Source organism: Hyaena hyaena, unplaced genomic scaffold (genome assembly GCF_003009895.1).
Source record: "Hyaena hyaena isolate Hyena2069 unplaced genomic scaffold, ASM300989v1 scaffold_292, whole genome shotgun sequence".
In the NCBI taxonomy this organism is placed as follows: Eukaryota; Metazoa; Chordata; class Mammalia; order Carnivora; family Hyaenidae; genus Hyaena; species Hyaena hyaena.
Window position 1 is genome coordinate 451,556 of NW_024080924.1, and position 20,926 is coordinate 472,481.

Consider the following 20,926-nt stretch of genomic DNA (forward strand, 5'->3'; position numbering starts at 1 on the left):
AAATGACCCATCCTCTTTTCCCCTACAGAAGATGAAGAAATAAATCCACAGAATGACCAACCATCAAAGTTCTGGTTTTGTAATACCAAGCACTGTCAAACAAGAAAGTAAAAACTATTGCTAAAAATAGGGAATCATTAACATGTTATACCCTGATTAGTAAAGCCTCAGCTCCTTTCCCTTGGCCTCTATTCCTCATACACCAGCCACAATGTTAAGTTTCCTCCTCACCTCAAATTCAAGGATTCCTCTTCCAGGAAGCCACACCACCCAAGATAAAACACACTAGTGTCTGCGCATCTCCAGGGAAATGCCTAGTCCTTGCCAGATTACCCAAAAGTGAGGATTAACAGATGGCAAGCCACAGCCACACAATCAGGGTTTCCGGTCAGCCTTAATCTAACCATGAAGGGAGACCAAGGATCACCTGACATCTGAGCCAAGTCACTAACGTGAATTAGAAGAACAAAACAAACCCTGGGGAAAGGGACTGTAGGAAACAAAGATTATGGAGAGCCAAAGAAAACTTTTAAAAGTCATATAATTAATCATCTCAGGTAAGAGAAAGCTTCATTCATGAAACAGCAAGGAAAGTGTCCATGAATGATCTCATGGGAGGAAAACTCCTGGATCCTGAAAGAGAGAGAAAGAAACAAGACAGTTATAGGATACAGTTGCAAAAAAAATCTCCCAAGGGGCGCCTGGGTAGCTCAGTCGGTTGAGCATCCAACTTCGGCTCAGGTCATGATCTCGTGGTTCGTGACTTCAAGCCCCACATTGGGCTTGGTGCTGACAGCTCCGAGCCTGGAGCCTGCTTCGGATTCTGTCTCTCTCCCTCTCTCTGCCCCTCCCATGATTGTGGTCTGTCTCTCTCTGTCTCTCAATGATAAATAAGCATGAAGAGGAAGAGGAAGAGGAAGAAGAAGAAGAAGAAGAAGAAGAAAGAAAAAAATCTCCCCAAAAGAATGAGAAGAAACAGAATAGAAATAGGAGTAAAGAGATGCTCAGAAAACCAATCTAGTGGATTTGCAGAAAGCATGAACAGAGAAAACAAAATGAGGAATTAATGAAGAAATAGTATTAAACATTACTCAAAGCTGGAAGGCAAGCATTTAGATTGAAAAGGCCCACAAAGTCCCTACCACAATGGAAAGAGACCCATACCAGGGTCCATTTTTGTGAGACTTGGAACAAAAAGGATTTATGCCCATACACATCACTGTGGAATTTTAAACAGAAGAGCAAAAGAGAAGATCTAAGTAGCTCTCAGAAAATGTAAACAGGTAATACACAAAAGATTGGGAATCTGAATGTAGATATCTCAATAGCCAGGCCATTAAGTTAGAAGAAAATGAAGAAAGCCTTCAAGATGCAGAGGAAAAGATTTATTTTCAATGTAGAATACTATGCATTACTTGTGAAACTTGATTTAAACTTTTTAGACGATGATTTACCTCCCATGGATCTTTTCTGTAAAAGCTACTGGATAATGGACTCCACCAAAGTGACGTGGTAAACCAACGGGGGAGAAAAACATGAGATCCAGGAAACATAGAATCTAGAAGGGAGGCAAAGGAAATTTCCTGGATGGTGGTGGATGTTTCTAGAAGAGGACACTGACACAATAGCTAATATGATTAAATCCGATTAGGGGAAAGTTTCAGTTCTATAGGACACTTTGAAATGAATGAGTGACTGGGTCACAGAAAATAAAGCAAACAATTCTCTCAAAAGTCTTAAGTCATTATTGACTAATGTCAATAGAATGAATGTATAGGACTTTTCCAATTACAATCACCAAGACTGACAGCTGGTTTATATTTAGTGGCCAACTTAACAATCAGTGAGTGTGGCATTTCATTCATTTTGTAACTGTCAGCAAAGGTTGACAACACCTTAGAGGAAATTGTATTTTAAGAATAACACTTTAGCTGAAAACAAAGCAACCTCAAATCAAATGCAAATATGATCTCATTTTAAGGGAAAAAACAGAATGGGGCCTACTCTTCCGCTTTGTACACAAATGAGAAGAAGTGGAGAGGCAGGGCTTCTCCTCAGGAATTCTCAGACACCCCTGAGCATAATGCAGAGATGGCAGAGTTCTTTTTCTAGATCATCTGTAAAATCAGACAATCTAGATCATTCCTTTAGGAACTGACACAATATTGGAACAACAACAGAAACTTTTGTCCTTTGGCTACCCAACAATGGAACTTCCTGCCATGATATTAAAGACCGTATTCAAGTTAGACTCTTCCTGCAGTGTGACATAGAATGCTTTCTCTTCTCTGGCCTTTGCTCCTATCCTTTTTCCAGGCCTGGGGCTTCTGTTTTAGAGCAGGTTCTACTCAACCTTCTTCCAGCAAATTCTCATTCAGTTCGGGTTTAATCTGAATTAATTTCTGTCATTTGCAACCAAGAATCCTGATTGATATATAGCCCAACCTGTAAATGGAGGAGAAATTCCATATACATTGCCCTTGATGGATGGTCAGATTACCTATGAATATCTCCAAGCCACACAGAATCCCCTATACGTCAGGGCCAGCTGTTATGTTGCTGGATAATTGCAGATATTGCAAAGTGGTTTTCTTCACTGGGGTGAAATGTGCCTCCTTTCAACTTCTCTCCCACTACTCCATTAGTCTATGGAATAACCCACAGCAAGTCAGACCCTTCTCTGATACCATAGCTGTTAACCAGGTATAGTTATGTTGGTCCTCTCTTCATTTCTGGTTTCCAGGGAGAACCTGCATCATCCTGGTCCCCACCTTTCTTAGCATCCACCTCCTGACTGTTAATACTTTTGACTGACCTCACAACAAAACACAACAAAGCCAGTGTTTCCCAAATTATATGACTGTGGTGAAAGCATTATGTTGTCCTTCATTCTTAGTTCCTATGTTCCCATCACACGATTCTCTCTTATTCCCCTAAATTTTATCAGACCTATTTCTTGACCCCACTGGTTGAATGGCTTGGAATTCCAAATGAAGAACATATTCAGTATTCTTCTCAAAGGCCCTTAGCCCGAGACCCCAGTGAGCAGGAGATCTGGGAGCGCTGACTTACCTGTGGCATGTTCCCGTAGACCTACATCAAAGGCAAGTTTATCTGTCTGGGATCTTGATGTGGTCAAACATGTTAGATACTGTGAAACAAGAGCAGATGCTAGTGAAGTCCTACTCTTCTATCAGGTCTTGGCATCTCACCACTAGTTGGCTTCCAGTTGTCAGTTTCAATACTGAGCTACTGTACAAAGGGCCTGTTTACCACATTCAATGATATAACAAATTTGAAATATACTTTTAATAGTGTATTTAAAAACCTCAAAGATATTTTTCTCTGGTGACCCAGTGATTTAACTTCTAGGACTATATGCTACAGATACGAAGTTTGAAATTAATATTTCAAACATATTTGATACTATGCTTTAGTTCCAAGATACTGAGAAACTTTAAATTGGAGACAATATAAATGGAACATCTACAGCCAACATTAATGGAAGGGTTAATAAACTTTGACCCTTCATTTTATGAATACGTTACCGTTAAGAGTATTTATCAAGAGTATGTAATAGCATGGAAGATATGCAAAACAGCACATTTGCACAGTTAACAGGTACCCGCAATTTAAATGCCTGGCAACTAGGCTGAAAGGAATTACACCAAAATGGTATCTGAAGTTCTCTTTGGACACTGAGGGGGGCCATGATGATTCCCCTACTTCTATTTATTTTGGTTTTCAAGCTTTCTATGAGTTTCAGAACTTCTCAATGTGTATGAGTCCCCCTCCCCACACTGATTATAAAAATACATGTTCATGTAAAACTTAATATTCATATTTAAAATAACTTAATAATGAAAAAAGAAAAGCCATGGCCTGTTCTTTGCCTCCTTTACTGACAGGCACAGTGACTTGGAATCAGACTGGTTGGCAGGTAAGTACTTGGAATGGGCTTTCTGAGTTATACTTCTATTTTTCTGCAACAGAAAAATGGAGAATCATTGGTTGTCCAAAATCCTATGTCACAGGCTTCATTCTCAGATCTGCTCCTAAAAAGAATTAGCTAGTAGAGAGTTTATGTTAATGGTTGAGTCACAATTTTTCTGGGCATTGGGGACAATAAATGTAATAATAAATCACAAAATCTTTCACATCTCTACCATGCTGTTAGCCCAAGTTGTCAGAGCCATGAGAAGTGTGCTGTTTGAGGTTTTGTTTAGTCTGTTCAGGTAGGAAAAGAGAGGCATTAAGGTTTTATTTACCCTACGGATAAGCACCAGGTTCTGAAAGATACATGAACTCATCTCAGTTCTAGACATAGTCAGGTTACAAAGTTTCCCCACTCTCTAAATGTCCCCATCTCCTGCTCCAATAACCTTCCATTTGGTCACTTTTGTTCTCTGTCCTTTGCCATGAAAGACTACAACAGAGGAATGTTCAGGCTGAAAAGGTCAACTTCTTACCAGTGCTCAGGGAAGAAAGAAAAAAAAAAAGCTTCAATAAATAAATTATTTAAGAGGCAGCTGCAGCTCCCACTGCCAATCTGACAGTTCAAGCTCTGAGATGACCTGCACAGCATATACTGCAGGTGTAAATGTGTGAAAATGGAAGTCTTGAATTAATGTAACATTTTCCACCAGGGCCAGAGAAAGAAGACAAGCCTTCCTTACACTGATAGCAAGTGACGATGAGAGATACAGAGATGGAAGCAAACAGGATTAGAGCTGGTCCGTGTTACATTCGACTAAGATCACGATAGTCTCCTTAACACGCCCTGCAAAAGCTCTATAGTATCTGTATTTTACTAATTATATTTACCTAAAACTTGAACACTTTTTCTCAAGTTACACTGAGTTTTCACCATTTTGGTTAGTTCTGGTTCTAGACCCCGAATTAATTACAGCCCAATGAGCTTTCTGTGATGGCTTTGCTCTTTATCTTCCTACAGCCTCTGGATTAACATAATACTTTCCAATTATTCTAGGACTGAAGGCAATGGATACTATCCCATTTCCTTTAGCTAGTCAAAGAGTAGAAATTTCATACAAATCTCATTTGATTGATTTTTCTTCTGTGCTGGTTATCTTTATATGCTTAAGGAATTATTTCATGGTTTATTTCTTCATCAATTGAACAAATACTTATTAAGCGTCTAGTATGGGGCACTATCCTTGATATGGTTAGGTTTAGTTAAATTTAAAAAATAAAAGATACAGTCCCTTTCTCCCTGCAGTGGGGAGGAGGGTGGTCAGACATTAGGCAAATACATAATTGCAAAACGAGTAAGTCATATGAATAAAATGCAAAGCAATAATGTGCTCTAATTATTTACATTCTAAATTACTTGTGCTGTTAACATAATCTAGATACTTGGTGGTTTCCTATACTTCCTCCCCTCTTCATCTTTTTCCTCCTCCTCGAATGGTGAAAGCAGACATCCAGGTGTGCTTACCATTCCGCTGAAGGAGTGCCGCAGGAGAATCGCATGGCCATACAGCAGGGTCCTGTGGCCACCTCCTTGTGCTGCCTGTGGGGAAGGACAAGGAAGAATGTCAGCACGGGCCTCTTGTGGCCCCTCTAGAGCAAAGCAGGACAAGAATTCTGGAAGACAGACTACAAAGGAAAGACCCATTGCAAAGCTCCCCAGGAATTCATTCTAGAAGCGAGTGGCCAGCCTAGGGGCAAGGGGGAGACTGGTGACCACAGCCATGCAACATCCTTGGGAGAAGGTGTGTGAGGCCACACCTCTTCTTGGAAAATTCCCCTGCCCAGGATCAGCAGAAACCCAAGCTGTTGTACCAGAGAAGCGTGTAAATGAGATAGGTACTGCTTACCTTCCTTTGAAACTTCTCAGAAGCATTCAGAGTGAGAGAGAGAAACAAATGTGATGTAACTATAGCCTAGCGACAGAAAGGCAGCTTGGGGGGGGCAGGCATATGGTCGTATTCTGTGCCCTGTGGTCTTTTCCCTTGAAGGCACGTGGTCTTCTGCCCAATCACTTAAATGGGTCCTATTTACCCAGATCTCACCATTCCAGACAGCTCTGAAACCCAGGACTTTCAAAGGGCAACCAGCAATGCAGAAATAGACCCATCAGTTGAAGGACCATCTTGGTTACCTTCTCTGTCTCCCCAGGTAACTCCACTTTGGCTGTTCACTCAGTGGCCTCTCCCAGCGGGAGGGGCACAAGCGAAGAGACAACTCAACATAACGCCACTGTGTCTGCTTCTTTTTTCCTTCCTCTGTCTCATTCACCCACCACTGTCTGGACCGAATAATATATAATCTGAGACAAAGCTATTATTTATTGTCATGATTCCTGAGTTGGTAATATGGAAAAACTGAAATGTACAAAGAAATCCTAGAATTTGTTGGCATCTACTTTTTCAAGCTTTTCCTTAAATCTCTTCTCCATCCTGTTACCCTGCCCTCAGAAACAGGTCATTTTGATCGCACATATCCCTTAGGAAAAAATGTTTGAGCATAGGACCCCGTACCTAAATATGCACAAGCATCCAAAGCCTGAGATGAAAATAAACCATCAAGAGAAATTCTAACATTTTCCTTCTACTTGCCAAGAACACCTTAGGCATCACATTTTATTTAGACCTACCCACGAGCAGCCCCAGGGGCTGGTTTGAGGTCTGCTCCTCTCCTTTGCCTCCCCTCAGAGCAGTGAACAAAGAAGGGGAAAGCCGGTGGTATGGAGAGAAGGCACAGGTCTGAAATAATAAGGTCTAGAGTAATTTTATTTCAACTCAATTTGGATTAAAAGAATCACTCTGTTGGAGAGATAATTTTTCATGTCATACCAGGAGCCTAAAGAAAAGAAAAATGATAGATGGGGTATCATGTTTTTTAAAAAGCTGATAAGTGTATATAAAGGTGGCTGTGCTTTCCTCACAACGACAGAGGTATTTAAGATATTTAAGGGCTCCCCAGACTTTAATATGGTAGAGGAATCAAACATCCTTTGTACTATTTCCAAATTTCTCAAAACCATTCGCACTAACTTTAGTTGCTGTATTTACAAATGCGTCAACAGCGATGTTAAAATTAGTCATACCCAATAATTTCCACAGCTTGGCAGTCTGGTATTTTCCCCGTACACTTGCAATATTGTTAAGTGAATTGATAGCAGCACAGTGGCTCAGGTGTGGGAGGACACTCCCGAACCAATCCGATCTCTCAAACTGTACCGAGGAAATGACATGTCCTCATGTTAACTGTAGGTCATACCTTCGTCTTTGTCCCTATCAACTCAGTGAATCATCTTAAAAAGAGCCCAGCATTGCTGACCACAAAATGTGGCACTCAAGAGCTTGTGCTCCCCCTCTTCTCTGACACTGATGGAAACATCTCCTGGCCCTCACTGTCTTTACTATGGTGCCAACAGAAAAGCAGAGACAGGAAGCCAAGCGTCCCACTGGGACTGAACACGGCAGCACTGTGCAGAACGCGGCAGGGTTCGCCTCTCAACACCTCCCTCTGCCACGGCTGTGACTCTTTCCACTGCTGGACCCTGCTCCTCTGCACTCACTATACCAGGACTGTGGTAGAGCCTGTGAACTGGCACTTCTCACAAGTCCCAGGGGACAGGATTCTGATGTTGCCGGTCCATGGATGACATTTTGAGAGCTACTGCTTTAGGAATGATCAAGCTTCAGTTCTTGGCAAGAGTAGAGGACCTTTGGGTGCAGAAGCTTTGACAATCATCATCCCGCTGAGAGCTCCTTGGGCACACACCATGTGTAGGTGCTTTCCAGAACATTGGCTTGTCCTCATGATTCTTCTAGGGAGGAACCATCTCCCCCATTGACAATGTGAGGAATTTAAAGTGCAAAGAGGGTCAGTGTTTTGCCGTATACGGCTGGTGGTGGTGGTGGTGGTGGTAGTGGTGGGAAGTGACTCAAGGTCAACTCCAGAACTTGAGCCCACTTTGCCCTAGTTTTTATAATACATTCATTTTCCTATCATGTACAAAATCAGTGTACAAAGCAACCAGGAAAGCAGGAGAGAAAGAGACTTCCTCAGCTCTTGAAGGAGAATTGATACAGTAGGGATTTAATGAGCACTAAGCATGCAGCAGGCACAGAACTATGCCAAGTGTTATATGTGAACTATCTCATTTTAGACTTGCAATTGGTGCTGTGGAGTAACTATAGTAATTGTGTCCAGTTTTCAGCAATGCAAACTCTTCAGCAGGCTGAAGTTATACCCTGACGGTATAATGGTGGAAGAGCTGGAGGCATCAAACCCTGGGACAGAAAAGATCATTCTTCCATTCAGTTCCCATGACAACAGGAGAGTGTGGAACCAAAAATCTGGGTGTCATCCTTGACTCGTTTCTCCCTCTCATACTCCACAGTCACGCCATCTCTGGTGCCATCTCTGAAACACATTCTACACCCAAGTATTCAGGACCCTGCTGCTAATACCAAGGACTCCATATCCTCCTGCTGCCAGGCTGCCTGTTTCACACCTGGACTATAATAATGGTGCCCTAACTATGTTTCCTGCTGCAGCCCCACCCCCACCCCAACCCCCTTTTATAGTCTGCGCCAACATGGCAGCCAGAGCCATCCTTTTAAAACAGTCAGTTACACCATGTTACTTTCTTGCTCAACTTTCCCACATGCACCCCCTCCCATCCATTGTGGCTCCCTTTCACACCTAGAAATGCAACATCCTCACCATGGTCTCCAAGACCCTGCATCAGGATTTGGCAAATTTTCCCTATAAAAGAGAAGACAGGGGATACCTGGGTGGCCCAGTCGGTTAAGTGTCCGACTTCAGCTCAGATCATGATCTCGTGGTGTGTAAGTTCTAGTCCTGCATCAGGCTCTCTGCTCTCAGAGCAGAGCCCACTTTGGATCCTCTGTCCCCCTCTCTGCCTGCCTCTCTCTCTCTCTCAAAAATAAACAATTTTTTAAAGGGAAAAAAGGCAAGATAGTAAATATTTTAGACTTTCCAGAACACACAAGGTTTCCGTCATATTGGTTTTTTTTTTTTTTTAATTGCAACCAACTTTTTCAAAACTGAAACCATTCTTACCTAGAGGGCTATCCATAAACAAGCCCCTGAATATGGCTGCTGGCCTTGGGTGCTGATCCCTGCTGTCCTCACCTGGTTCCCTTCCACCTCTCTGACATAATGAGCGTGTTCTCTATCACTCCCTCTGCTCTAACCACACAGGCCTCCCTCTGTCCCTCTGTTCTTCAGACGAGTATGCTGCGCTCTCCTACCACAACATCTTCACACATGTGTTCCCCTCTGCCTGGAATGCTCTCCCTCTAATATCCCCATGGCTCATTCCCAGATTTCATTCAGTTCTGTGCTCACATATCTCATTTGGAGAAGCCTTCTCGGATCACCTTTTCTAAAAGAAAAAGCACCCTTATTCTGTGATAGTTTGCTGCTGTATTATTTCTTGAGGAATGCGTTATTAGCTGATCTGAATTCATGTTATTTCTGATATGTGTCCATCTCCTCTACTCCCAAGAATATAAGCTCCATGAGTCTGCCGTGTTCTCTACCACGTCAACAGCACTTTTATCAGTGCCTGGCAAACAGTAGGCACTCATTCATATCTCCTGAAGAAATAAATAATAATTAGATCAAGTGGTCCTTTTGTCTCCCTTTCATAGATGGGAAAAGAGAAACGTTCTCTGAATTGGCTTGTAAGCAGTGCACTTGGGTTTGAACTTGGGTCAAACTACAAACTCTACTAACCCTTTCCACAATTTGACCCTAATTTTGGAATAGCATCCCAGGAAAGCTTAATATGCTACACAGAAGGCTGCATAGATCTGTTCACAGAGGATTCTGACCTGAAGACTCTGAGGTTTCATTGGGATGGCAGTTCTGTCCCTCCACGAGTGGCCTTAGCTGTCACCAATGGCAGGCAGGGATTATGCAGTACCACCTCACAGGACGGGAGTGGGGCAGGGCAAAGCTGGGAAAAGTGCCCTGATGCCACATTTGGAGGAAAAATATTCCAAAAGATCATTAATTCAATCATCTTGCTTGTATTTTATTTAAGTTTATTTATTTATTCTGAGAGAGACAGACACAGTGCAAGTGGGGGAGGCCAAGAATCAGGGAGAGAGAGAGAATTCCAAGCAGGGTCTGCACTACCAGCACAGACCCTGATGAGGGGCTCGAAACCACAAAGCTGTGAGATCATGAACTGAGCCAAAACCAAGAGTCAAATGCTCAACCAACTGAGCCATCTAGGCTCCCCTTCTTGCTTGTAGTTTTAAAATTAACTCCATCACGGACATTTCTTTTGGTGGTTACCAGAAGACGCTGCCTCCCTGTAAGATAAACCGGATATGGCCACAAAGGGGGAAGAGTGATTCCCTTTAGTCACACATGAATGTTTCAAGATATTTAGGTAATCTTCTTTTATAACGTGGAACCCCAAGTTCCTCTTTGGGGGCCACAGGCTCTGGGAAGGCTCCTTGGTGACTGTAACATAACACATGAAGGCTTCAGTGGCCACCTTCCTGGGGGAGCTTGTAGGGCAGGAAATCATTTGTTGGATGTGCCTGTGAACATTTTCATTTTCCTTTCCTTCCCGACCCTGTTTCTGTTCTCTTTTAAGCTATCAAAGAAAGAAAGAAGGCTTTCTAGAAGGTCACAGAGCAATAGTTTCTGGACATGCTGGAGTCCCTTTACATTGCCCAGGACGATTACATTTTCTTGGATACAACTGACAACTAATAATGATGCCATTACTTATTTTACTAGTAAGTAAAAACAAACACACACCCGTTAATCTAAGAGTACCCCTAACAGTATAAACAAAAGCAGGTAACTCAGTACGTTCGATTAGAAAACACAAAGATTCTATTCACAACTGATTAAAAATATTAAAACTTTTAGGAATTTACTTAGATGAGTTAAACCTTCAGAATGAAACCACAAACCTTTACTCTGTGAAATGTCATTTGATTTGGTGAAATATTAAGGTGTACATTGCTACAGAATGCAAAAACCAATATTGATACATGCCTATTCTTCTAAACTTAATTTATGAATTTAAAGTAGTTTTAATGACAATTCTAATACAATGTTTTGGAATTCAACAGAATTACCATAAAATTCACCAGGAAATACAAGCATTAAGAAATTTTTATTCTGGGACTCCTGGGTGGCTCAGTCGGTTAACTGTCCGACTTCAGCTCAGGTCATGGTCTTGCTCTCTGTGGGTTTGAGCCCTGCATCGAGCTCTGTGCTGACAGCTCAGAGCATGGAGCCTGCTTCAGATTCTCTCTCTCTCTCTGCCCCTCTCCTGCTCACACTGCCTCTCAATAATGAATATATGTTAAAAAAAATTTTTTTAACTTTGAAAAGTTTTAGCAAATGTTGTGAAGTATAACTAATTCTGTTACCGGTTCAAAAAGAAGAGTGTAGCACCATCTAGGCAGTCCATAAACAAAGTATAGCATGTGATAAAGTAGATTTTTAGTACAATGGGGGAGAAGGCAAGATTATTAGACAAATGTCTCTGTGATCTGTGGATAGCAAATCAGAAAAGCTTTCAGCAAGACCCACAGGAAATATAAAAGATTCTGGATGGATAACAGAATTAAATATTCTGTTTTAAAATTAAATTCTAGAAAAACTAGCATATAATAGAATAGTCCACATTCCTTTACAAAGCTAGCACTTATCCATGCTTTGAAGTAACAGATGCGCTCAAAGGAAACAAAACACAGATAAGATTGTACCAAGATCACTGAACTTCAGAACCCTGGAAACACTGAATAGATTACATAATGCTTTGCATCGCTGTGACAAATGGGTTACCGTCTCGCTGAAATGTAAGAAAAACCTTAAGCCTCAAAGAAACAGGCAAAGGATATGAATAAATGATTCACATCAGGAATAAGGTGACAATATATGGAAGGGATTTTATCTCTTCTAATAATGAAAGAGATGACAAAGTATTTTATACATCATTTTACATCAACTAACTTCGCAAAAATGGGGAGAACACAATGCTGTCCGAGCTGCAATTTAGCTGGTGTGATCCTATACAAGGTGACACCGGAGTGCAACTCCTGCATGGCAGTGTGGTAATATATAAAGGAGCCATAAAGAGGTCTATAACCTTTGCTGTAGCAGTTCCATTTCTGGGAGTAATTCATGAAAAGCAAACAAGTAAGCACCCTGTTGTGATAAGAGCATTATAATGGAGGCAAACCAAACACCTGGAAAGAGCCTAACTATCCAAAAGAAAAATTTTGTCTAGCAAGTCATGGGCTTCTTTAGGACGCTCTTTCCTGTAGCCATTCAAGCAGACAACTACAGAGACTACCAGAAACACAGAAAAATGTGTACAACATGCCACTGTGAAAGAGGGAATGCAAAATGCCCCCGACTGTTCTGTAGATGCAAGTATGATGAAGAAATCTCAAAAAATGAACTAGCCATTTGGTTGGCTGCAGAACCATTGGACTTTTCCAAATTTTTCACATGGCTACCATGACATTTCAATAAGAAACGCATGGGTGTTGGGGGCAAAAACTGCTGCCTGTGTTTAAAGAAGCGGAATGCTACAAAAGTGTTTTGTCTTGTCATGACAACTTAAGTTGCTCACAGACGCCATCCACTCTCCAGAATCCTCAGTAAAGGACTCCCTGCCTGAAGGGCTGCCGGCCACACACAGCAGGGTGACTTCTTTTTAGCACTAATCCAGAGTCAAGCTCTTCCCTGGTGTTAAGTGGAAACCCCAGGGAAGCAGTCTTCATTCAAGACCCTTCTGATCTCCTTCCTAGTTCCCACAGGCCCGGGTCCAGACTCCAGAGGAAAAATCTCTCACCACAGAAAGTCACTCCTGCTTGGATCCCAAACACACTGCTTCTTCTGATCACTCTTTAAGGAACCTTCACCTTGGATCACATTCTGGTTCCAGGAGACTTGCTTTCTAGACTATTCCATGCTTCCAAGGCTGCCTCCCCCAGCCATCAGATTCCAGGTCCACCTTCCCCTATTACTATAGACCAGCCCATCACCCACCTCTGACCAAACTCCCAAGGCCCCACTTTTCTAAGAGGGGTGAGCAGAGGGGACTGGGCAATACTTCCCCAGCTCAAAGGGCAACAAAGGAACTGATTGGGCATTTTCCCAACAGGTCTTGGATTGTAAAATCCTAGTAACAGGGACAATTTTTGTTCTTTAGTAATAGTTAAGGAGTCCCCTGAAATTTAGAAAGTGTAGTCCAGGGACGGGAGGCCACATGCACAGATTAGACTTATGCTTTAAAGTCAGAGTCATGGAAAAGAACAATAAATTCAAGAAAACACCTTCTAGTCATCTGAATTCTCTTGCTATGTGTGACATCCTGCAGAGCCCAGTGCGGACCACTAAATGCTTTTTTTGACCACCTTTTCTGGATCGGATACTCTACTATTCAAGTCGGCAATTGCCAAATCCACTTTTTCCTGGGTTCCCTGTCTTGGACTATAAAGACACTATAGAAGCCGAAGGGATCATTTAAAAGATTTTTTAAAACTAATTTATTTGAGAGAGAGAGAAAAAGAGCACACATGTGTGTGAGTGAGCAGGGGAGGGGCAGAGAGAGAGAGGGATAGAGAGAATCCCAAGCAGGCTCTGTACTGTCAGATTGTAGAGCTGGATAGGGAGGCTCATTATCATAAATTGTGAGATTATGACCTGAGCTGAAACCAAGAGTCATCAAGAGTCAGAGGCTTAACCAACTGAGCCATCCAGGTACCCTAAAGGATCCTTCTTTTATTCTGACAACTTGATTTTCTATTTGCAGTGGGATGGTGAATATGGATCTGAAACTCTCAATCAGAGGAGGCTCAACCAACAGCTACAGAAAGCCACACCTTCAGGACAGAATCACCCTAAGGGGTTTCCCCCATATGCAATCCTTCAAGTGAGTCTGGGCAACTCAACCAGGACTGTGCAGGCTTTTAAGGTAAATGTACTTGAAATGAGGCCATATTCTTGGCATTGTTCATGGGCCTCTCAGGATATCGTTAAAAACTGAAATAATGAAAAGGAGTTTTAATGAAGCATAAAAAAGAGAAGGAAGATGTGGCATCTGACAGCCACACTTCCCCACATTCAGTGCTTATGGCAGTCTCTCCATGGGCTTTTCCAAAAAACATAGGCCCACATGTCAGAGCCTGTGAGGCATAACAAGACCCCCCAGAGAAAAGGCTGACTCTAGTTGGCTGAAAGCCTATAGGAGTCACTGCCCCTTCTGCTACAAGCTCTTGCAGCAAGATAAGCAGGGGGATGGGATGCCAGGGAGCTCCACCTCCCACACCCTCACTGCTTCCCCCTCCCATCACCACATAGGACAAGACTGAAGAATGGAATGCTCCAAAAGCTATGTATAAAACCAGGCTATTCTCCTTTCTTTCACTTTAAAAAAGAAAAAATTTTAATGTTTTTTATTTCAGAGAGAGAGAGAGAGAGAGGCAGAGTGAGCAGGGGAGGGTCAGAGAGAGAGGGAGGGGGATACAGAATCTGAAACAGGCTCCAGGCTCTGAGCTAGCTGTTGGCACAGAGCCCGATGTGGGGCTCAAACCCATGAACCGTGAGATCATGACCTGAGCCAAAGTTCGACGTTCAACTGACTGAGCCACCCAGGTGCCCCCTTTCACTCTTTAAGTAGGGAGAACACAATCCATCCCCAACCATGTACCACCCATGCCAAATACACCATTCCCACAGTTTATAATTCACTCAATTGAGCCAAGCCCCCTCTTCGAAGCACCCAGAATTATTTTTCTTGGGTATGAAGATTTTAGAAATCTCATTTTTGTTCAGGTCATTAATTTCCCAGCCACATGGAAGTATTTCAGGACAAAAGGATGAAGGGCCACAACCTGATTTGAGAAAGTAAGTTCTGGGTCATGAGCATCCTCTCCAGCAATAACCTGCACAGCAGGGAGGTACTCTGTTAGTTCAGCAAAAAGCCCCTCTGACACACATCTGGCCCAAATATTGCACAGATTTTGGTAAGGGAAATCTGAGAGATGGCTCAGATGAGTTGCGGATGGGCTTCTGTGGTGACCCGGAGTTCATGAGTTCCTGTGAGAACTTTTCAACTTCTAAGAAAAAAGAGCCCCTGCATGGTGCAGGGGTAAGCCCTGAATGCACAGCTGACAAGTCCTGAGAAATCTCCTGTTAAGTCTCTAAAAATTAGTTTTTGATCCATGAGAACCTATGTAGATGTGTGTAACCATTTCTTGCACCCTCCACCCCCCACCCCCCGCCAATCCAAGGAGTTTGGGGAACAAACCAAATTACTTTATAAGGTTCCCACCAGGGCTAGGATTTTACAAACACTGATTGTGAAACAAGGATAACCATTCTCCATGGAGGAGAAAGAATCTGTTGTTGGGATGCCTCCAAATTCAGCCCAGGGTCATTCTAGATACATCTGTGCTTTCCTTTGAACATATATGTCCAGGGAAACCAGACAGCCAGAATGGCAGCTCTAACACTTTTTTTTTTTATGGTGTCTTTTAAGAGAGCAAATTGACAGGAGGTATTTGTCAGGGTATTAATGACATTTAGATTGATGGCTAGTATACTTTGGAAGGAGGTGAAACAATTTTTTTCTCTGAATTAATGTTTCCTTCTCTATCCCACAGTTGACTAACAAACTTCTAAGAACCTAACATTGCCAAGTTCATTCTTTACATGAAAGAACCCCAGCAGCCGGATTTGTTTTCCAGTCACTGCTCCGGCTTTTTATTTGAACCACGTACACTCATCATCCATCAGGCCTCTGATGAAATGGTAGACCAGTGGCCACATAGGGTCAAGACTAAGCACTCTGCCTAAGCATTGCCTTTCATCCAAGGTAACATATACTGAGTATTTTCTACCAAGAGTTTAACATCTGAAAGGTCAGATAACCTTGGCATGAAAAATTGAATACTGTCTCTAATGTACTATTTCTCTAGGAAAGAAAAAATCCTTGTTCATCCTATGGATAATAAAATAGGACTAAGTTTTTTCCACAAAGCCACTATTGAGTCCTACTTTGTGCAAACACTTCTACCTCATGCAGGCTACAAAGCAGAAGATGAAATCAGTTGTATTTTGCTCAGAGATCCTCCTCCCTTTCTTCTGCATTCCTCAACCTATTTTTCTCTCCCAGATGCTCTTTCATATTCCTCATACTGGTCTCAAATCTGATCTTGCTGGACAGAGATCAACTCATCCTGCTGTCTCTATATCCATACAGTAAGTCCAGGGCCATATATCCAAGTGAAACAAACACATAGCCTGATGTGTCCTTGAAGTCTATCAAGTGCCCTTGGATGGAGAAGCCAATTCCTAAGAGTTCTCTATGTGTGGGCCTGTATGAAGATAGGAAACTAGGTGCCCCTAATACTTGCTATCTGTCTGCAGACCATATTCTGCTCTGAGAACCATAGCACAATACTTCTGAACATCTTACGAACTGATTCTAGACAAGTAGTTCTCAGTCCCAGCTATCAATTAGAATCATGGTAGAGCATTAAAAATGAAATCAAAGCAAGCAAAACAAACCAAAACCCTATAGCACAAGAGGTTGAGCCATTCCCTAAGATTCTCATTCTGTGGGAATGAGGTCTGTGATTGGGTCTGGGCTCTCAGGTGGTCCTGAAGGTCAGCCAGCCTTGAGAGTCACCCCTCTGGGATTCCTCAGCCACACTGGAAACTTCACCCAGTGAATCTGTATGACATTTACAGTCAGCAAGTACTTCGCTGTTCTCAGAACTGTCCTTCTGGACGAGGGACTGATTTTCCTTTTAGCATTTCTCTAGAACTCCACCCAAGCAATGAACAAGTATGGTTATTGCCCCTTGTGCTTGATAGCTTTAGCCCAACTAAAAATTGACTTTCTCTGCCTCTTAGCTCTGCTGCCATATATGTGACAGGTGGAAAGACAAAAATCCCTAGTATAACATCTCTCTGGGGAGTCCCACTATCACCACCCCCAGATCCACTGATCTTCACCATGTTCCATGTCAGCTAGATTCTTCCTGATCTGCCTCACTCATATGCTGGACCTCATTCCCCACCAGCCTGGACTCTACTGAGTCTGGGAAAAGATCAAGTTTATGGCAAAGAACAGAACAGGTTAGGGGAAAGGTTTTTCGCTTCTTCAGTTACCACTAGGTCACTCCTCTCCCTCATTGGTCATCTCTGATCTGCTTTCACTCTGGCTTCTGTGCTTTATAGGTCCCCTGCCCTTAGGGGTGCAGAGCATCCTGCATCCTTATTTACAACACTCCACTTTTCCATGTCTGCAAGGTTAGTGTCTCTTCGAGGTATTCTGACTCATCTAACACTTGAGCAGTGCTATTCACATGGCTACTTTCAAAAGCCCACTTTTCAGAGGCCTAGCTTAGGTCTAAGTGTTCTTGCCCCCAAGTAGCTCTCTGTCAAAGAGAACAAAAAGAAATCTTCTCTGCCAGTCTATGAATGGAAGCCAGGAACTGGATGGTGCAAGCACTACTGGATCTATTTATCTCCCCATTGTGCAGAGAGTGAATTCATGACACTGACATTAGAAGGATAACCTGTGAAGACTGACAAGTAAAACCCAACTTCCCCTGAGCTGCAAGAGAAGCTTTCTGGGCAAGAGAAAGAAGAGAAATTAAAATTAGCAGCAGCAATCTGTGAGAAGAGGAGGGGAAAAGCTCAGATACATGGAGTATGGTTCACAATCTGAAAAATATAACCAAAATAATAATAATAATAATAATAATAATAAATCTCCAACTTCAGCTGTGCTGACATTTGCCTCCTTCGATGGCTGGAGAAAAACCCATGAATCATTCCCAATGGGTTTGGTAGTTAGCATTAATGTAATGTGCTGACTTGGTACTCAAAATAACATTACAAGCAATGAATTGTCTGAAAAATAAAGAAAAATCTCATTTACAATAGCATCAAAAACAATAAAATATTTAGGAATAATTTTAACCAAGGAGGTGAAAGTTAATTATGCTGAAAAGTAAATGACATTGATGAAAGAAACCAAAGACAACAAAATGTCTATACCACCCAAAGTCATCTATAAACTCAATGCAATCCCTACTGAGATTCCAAGGATGTATTTGAGAGAAGTAGGAAAAACAACTTAAAATTTATATGGGACCACAAAGGACCCCAAATAGCTCAAGTAACATTAGGAGAGAAAAACAAAGCAGTAGGCAACACACTTCATGATTTCAAGCTTTATTATAAAGTTAAAGCAATCACAACAGTATAGTACTGGCATAAACACAAACATACAGACCAATGGAACAGAATCGAGAGCTCAAAAACAAACCCACACATATGCAGTCAACTAATATTTGTCAAGGGAGCCAAGAATACTTGGAGAAAACACAGTCTGTTCAATAAATGAAGCTGGAAAAATTGGGTATTTAAATGGAAAAAAAAAAAAAGAAAAAAAAAAAACCCCAGAACTGGACCTCTATCTTAAAGCACTCACAAAAATTAACTTGAAATGGATTAAAGACTTAAGTGTAAGACCTGAAGCAATAAAAGTCCTAGAAGAAAACATAGAAAAAAGCTCCTTGCTACAGGTCTTGTCAATGATTTTTTTTTGATAGAACACCTAAAACACAAGCAAAAAAATGAAAAATAAATAAGCAGTACTATATCAAATTAAGAAATTGCACAGCTAGAGAAACAACAAAATGAAAAGGCAACCTACAGAATGGGAGAAAATACTAACAACTCATGTATCTGATAAGGAGTTAACATACAAAATGAATAAAGAACTCAAACTCAGTAGCAAAAATCCTAAATAGTACAATTACAAATAAGCAAAGGACCCATATAGAAATCTTTCCAAAGAAGAGATGAAAATGGCAAGAGATGAATGAAAAGGTGTTCAACATCACTTATCAGGGAAATGAAAATTAAAACCACAATAAGATGTCGTCTTACACCTGTTGGAATGACTATCATCTCCCCTGCCTCCTCCCAACCCCAAAGATCAAATGCTGGTGAGGATGTAGGGAAAATCAGTACCTTTCATGTACTGTTGGTAGGAATACAAATTACTGCAGCCACAGTTGCAAACAGTATAGAGGTTCCTCAAAAAATTTAAAATAGAACTACCCTATAATCCATCAATGCCGTATCTGAATACCTATCTGAAATAAATGAAATTACGATGTTGAAGAGATATCTGCACTGCCACGTTCACTGCAGTGTTATTTATAATAGTCAAGACATGAAAACAACCTAAAGTGTCCATCAGCAGATAAAGAAGTTGTGGTGGATATACACAATGGAATACTACTCAGTCACAAAATAAAGGAAAGTCCTGCCATTTGTGACAACATAGATGGACTCTGAGAGCATTATGCTAAGTCAAATAAAACAGAGAAAGACAAAACTATATAATGGAATCTTAGCAGCCACTCCTAGAAAAAGAGATCAGATTTATGGTTACCAGAAGTGGGGGTTGGGGAATGGGGGAATTAGATCAAGGTGGTCAAAAGGGACTGATTTCAGTTAGAAGATAAATTAGTGCTGGGGATGTAATATGTAACCTCATAATTCTAGGTAATGCTGCTATATGGCGTATTTGAAAGTTGCTGTCAGAGTAAATCCTGTTTTCATCACAAGGACAAAAAATTTGTAACTTTATGAGATGGTGGATATTAACTAAACTTACCGTGGTAATAATGTTACAATATATGCATGTCAAGTCATGCTGTTTACCTAAAACTTATACAGTGTTGTATGCCCACTTTCTCTCCGTAACACTTAAAAGAAAAAAGAACATGGCAGGTGATCTCTGCTCATTATTCTGGGAGAGACTGTGCTGACTAATGTTTCTCAGAAATCAGAAGAAGCAAATAGGTTGTCTAAGTGACTCACTCCAAAGTGACAGGCAGAGCCTGAGAGACAGATTGACTGATATGAGCCAAGGCAGTTATAAAAATTCCTGGTAACCTATCCCTGCCTATTAATCAATGTGTATTTATAAATGTTTATGTAGCCTGAAGAATCAAGAAAGTTCTTCCTTAACATACTAGATAGAAAACAATGCCATGAAACCAGAAGACAGAAATGGAATACAGTAGGTACTCCTTAAGTGCTTTCTAAATATATAGAGAAAGCATAGTGCAGTACAATACAGCTACAGGCCACAGGGAATCTGTTATCTCAAAGAGAAATAGTTTAATAAGAGCTCATGTAAGGCAGAAAAAATTGAGTGAGATTCGAATTACATAGGAGATACCACTGTGACCTTTATGGTCTTCATAAACATCAAGTATCACTAAGATGCTTGAAGTAATCTCTCTTTTGGTACCATGGCCACTGGCCATGGCTGAGGCTATGGAATATGCCTCCCTAACACCAGAGTTCGGTCTCTTATTCTCCATGAAATGGAACCACAGTTGTTCAAGTTCATGTCTGTGGCAAAAGAATTAAGATGAGTGTGTGCCACCTTATTGCCAAGAAGAAGCAAGGATGTTCTCCAAGACATCAGCAGTAATATTCAAAAGGCTAACAAGTGCTCCCTCTGACCAAGCAGAAGGGAACTGGGCATCACAAAGAAAATAAAAACTGTATTTTGGAATATGCAGGGTATTTGGAGAGAGACGTGGAAGATAATCTACGATAACACTAAAGTAAGAACAGCAATGACACAGTGCGGGGAAACGTCAATGTAATGTACAGTTGAGTTTCTGATAGTCTTCATGTCTTCTCAGCTCAAATTACGCTAGTCCTATACTGATGTTATCTTTCAATCACTAGATTAGAAAACAAGAACACAAATTAGGCTATTTAGTTGGTAGGAACTCTGGATAATGTGTTTGGCTCTTGCCACCGATTTGTTAACATGGTGACCTCTTTTGTCCCTAACTGGTGAACTACCATGGGGATTACTTTTTTTTTTTTT

The 20,926-nt window shown here is 41.5% G+C and overlaps 1 protein-coding gene across 1 annotated transcript in view; it reads right to left on the minus strand.

Moving 5' to 3' along the window:
- RYR3 (ryanodine receptor 3) overlaps positions 1 to 20,926 on the minus strand; it is a 364,667-nt gene that overhangs the window by 299,928 nt on the left and 43,813 nt on the right. Inside the window, exons 4-5 of the mRNA XM_039247258.1 lie at positions 5,459 to 5,533; positions 3,073 to 3,151 (exon numbers count right to left, since the gene is read on the minus strand). Of these exons, the coding sequence (XP_039103189.1) occupies positions 3,073 to 3,151; positions 5,459 to 5,533 (154 nt within the window). The remainder of the gene's footprint in view (positions 1 to 3,072; positions 3,152 to 5,458; positions 5,534 to 20,926) is intronic.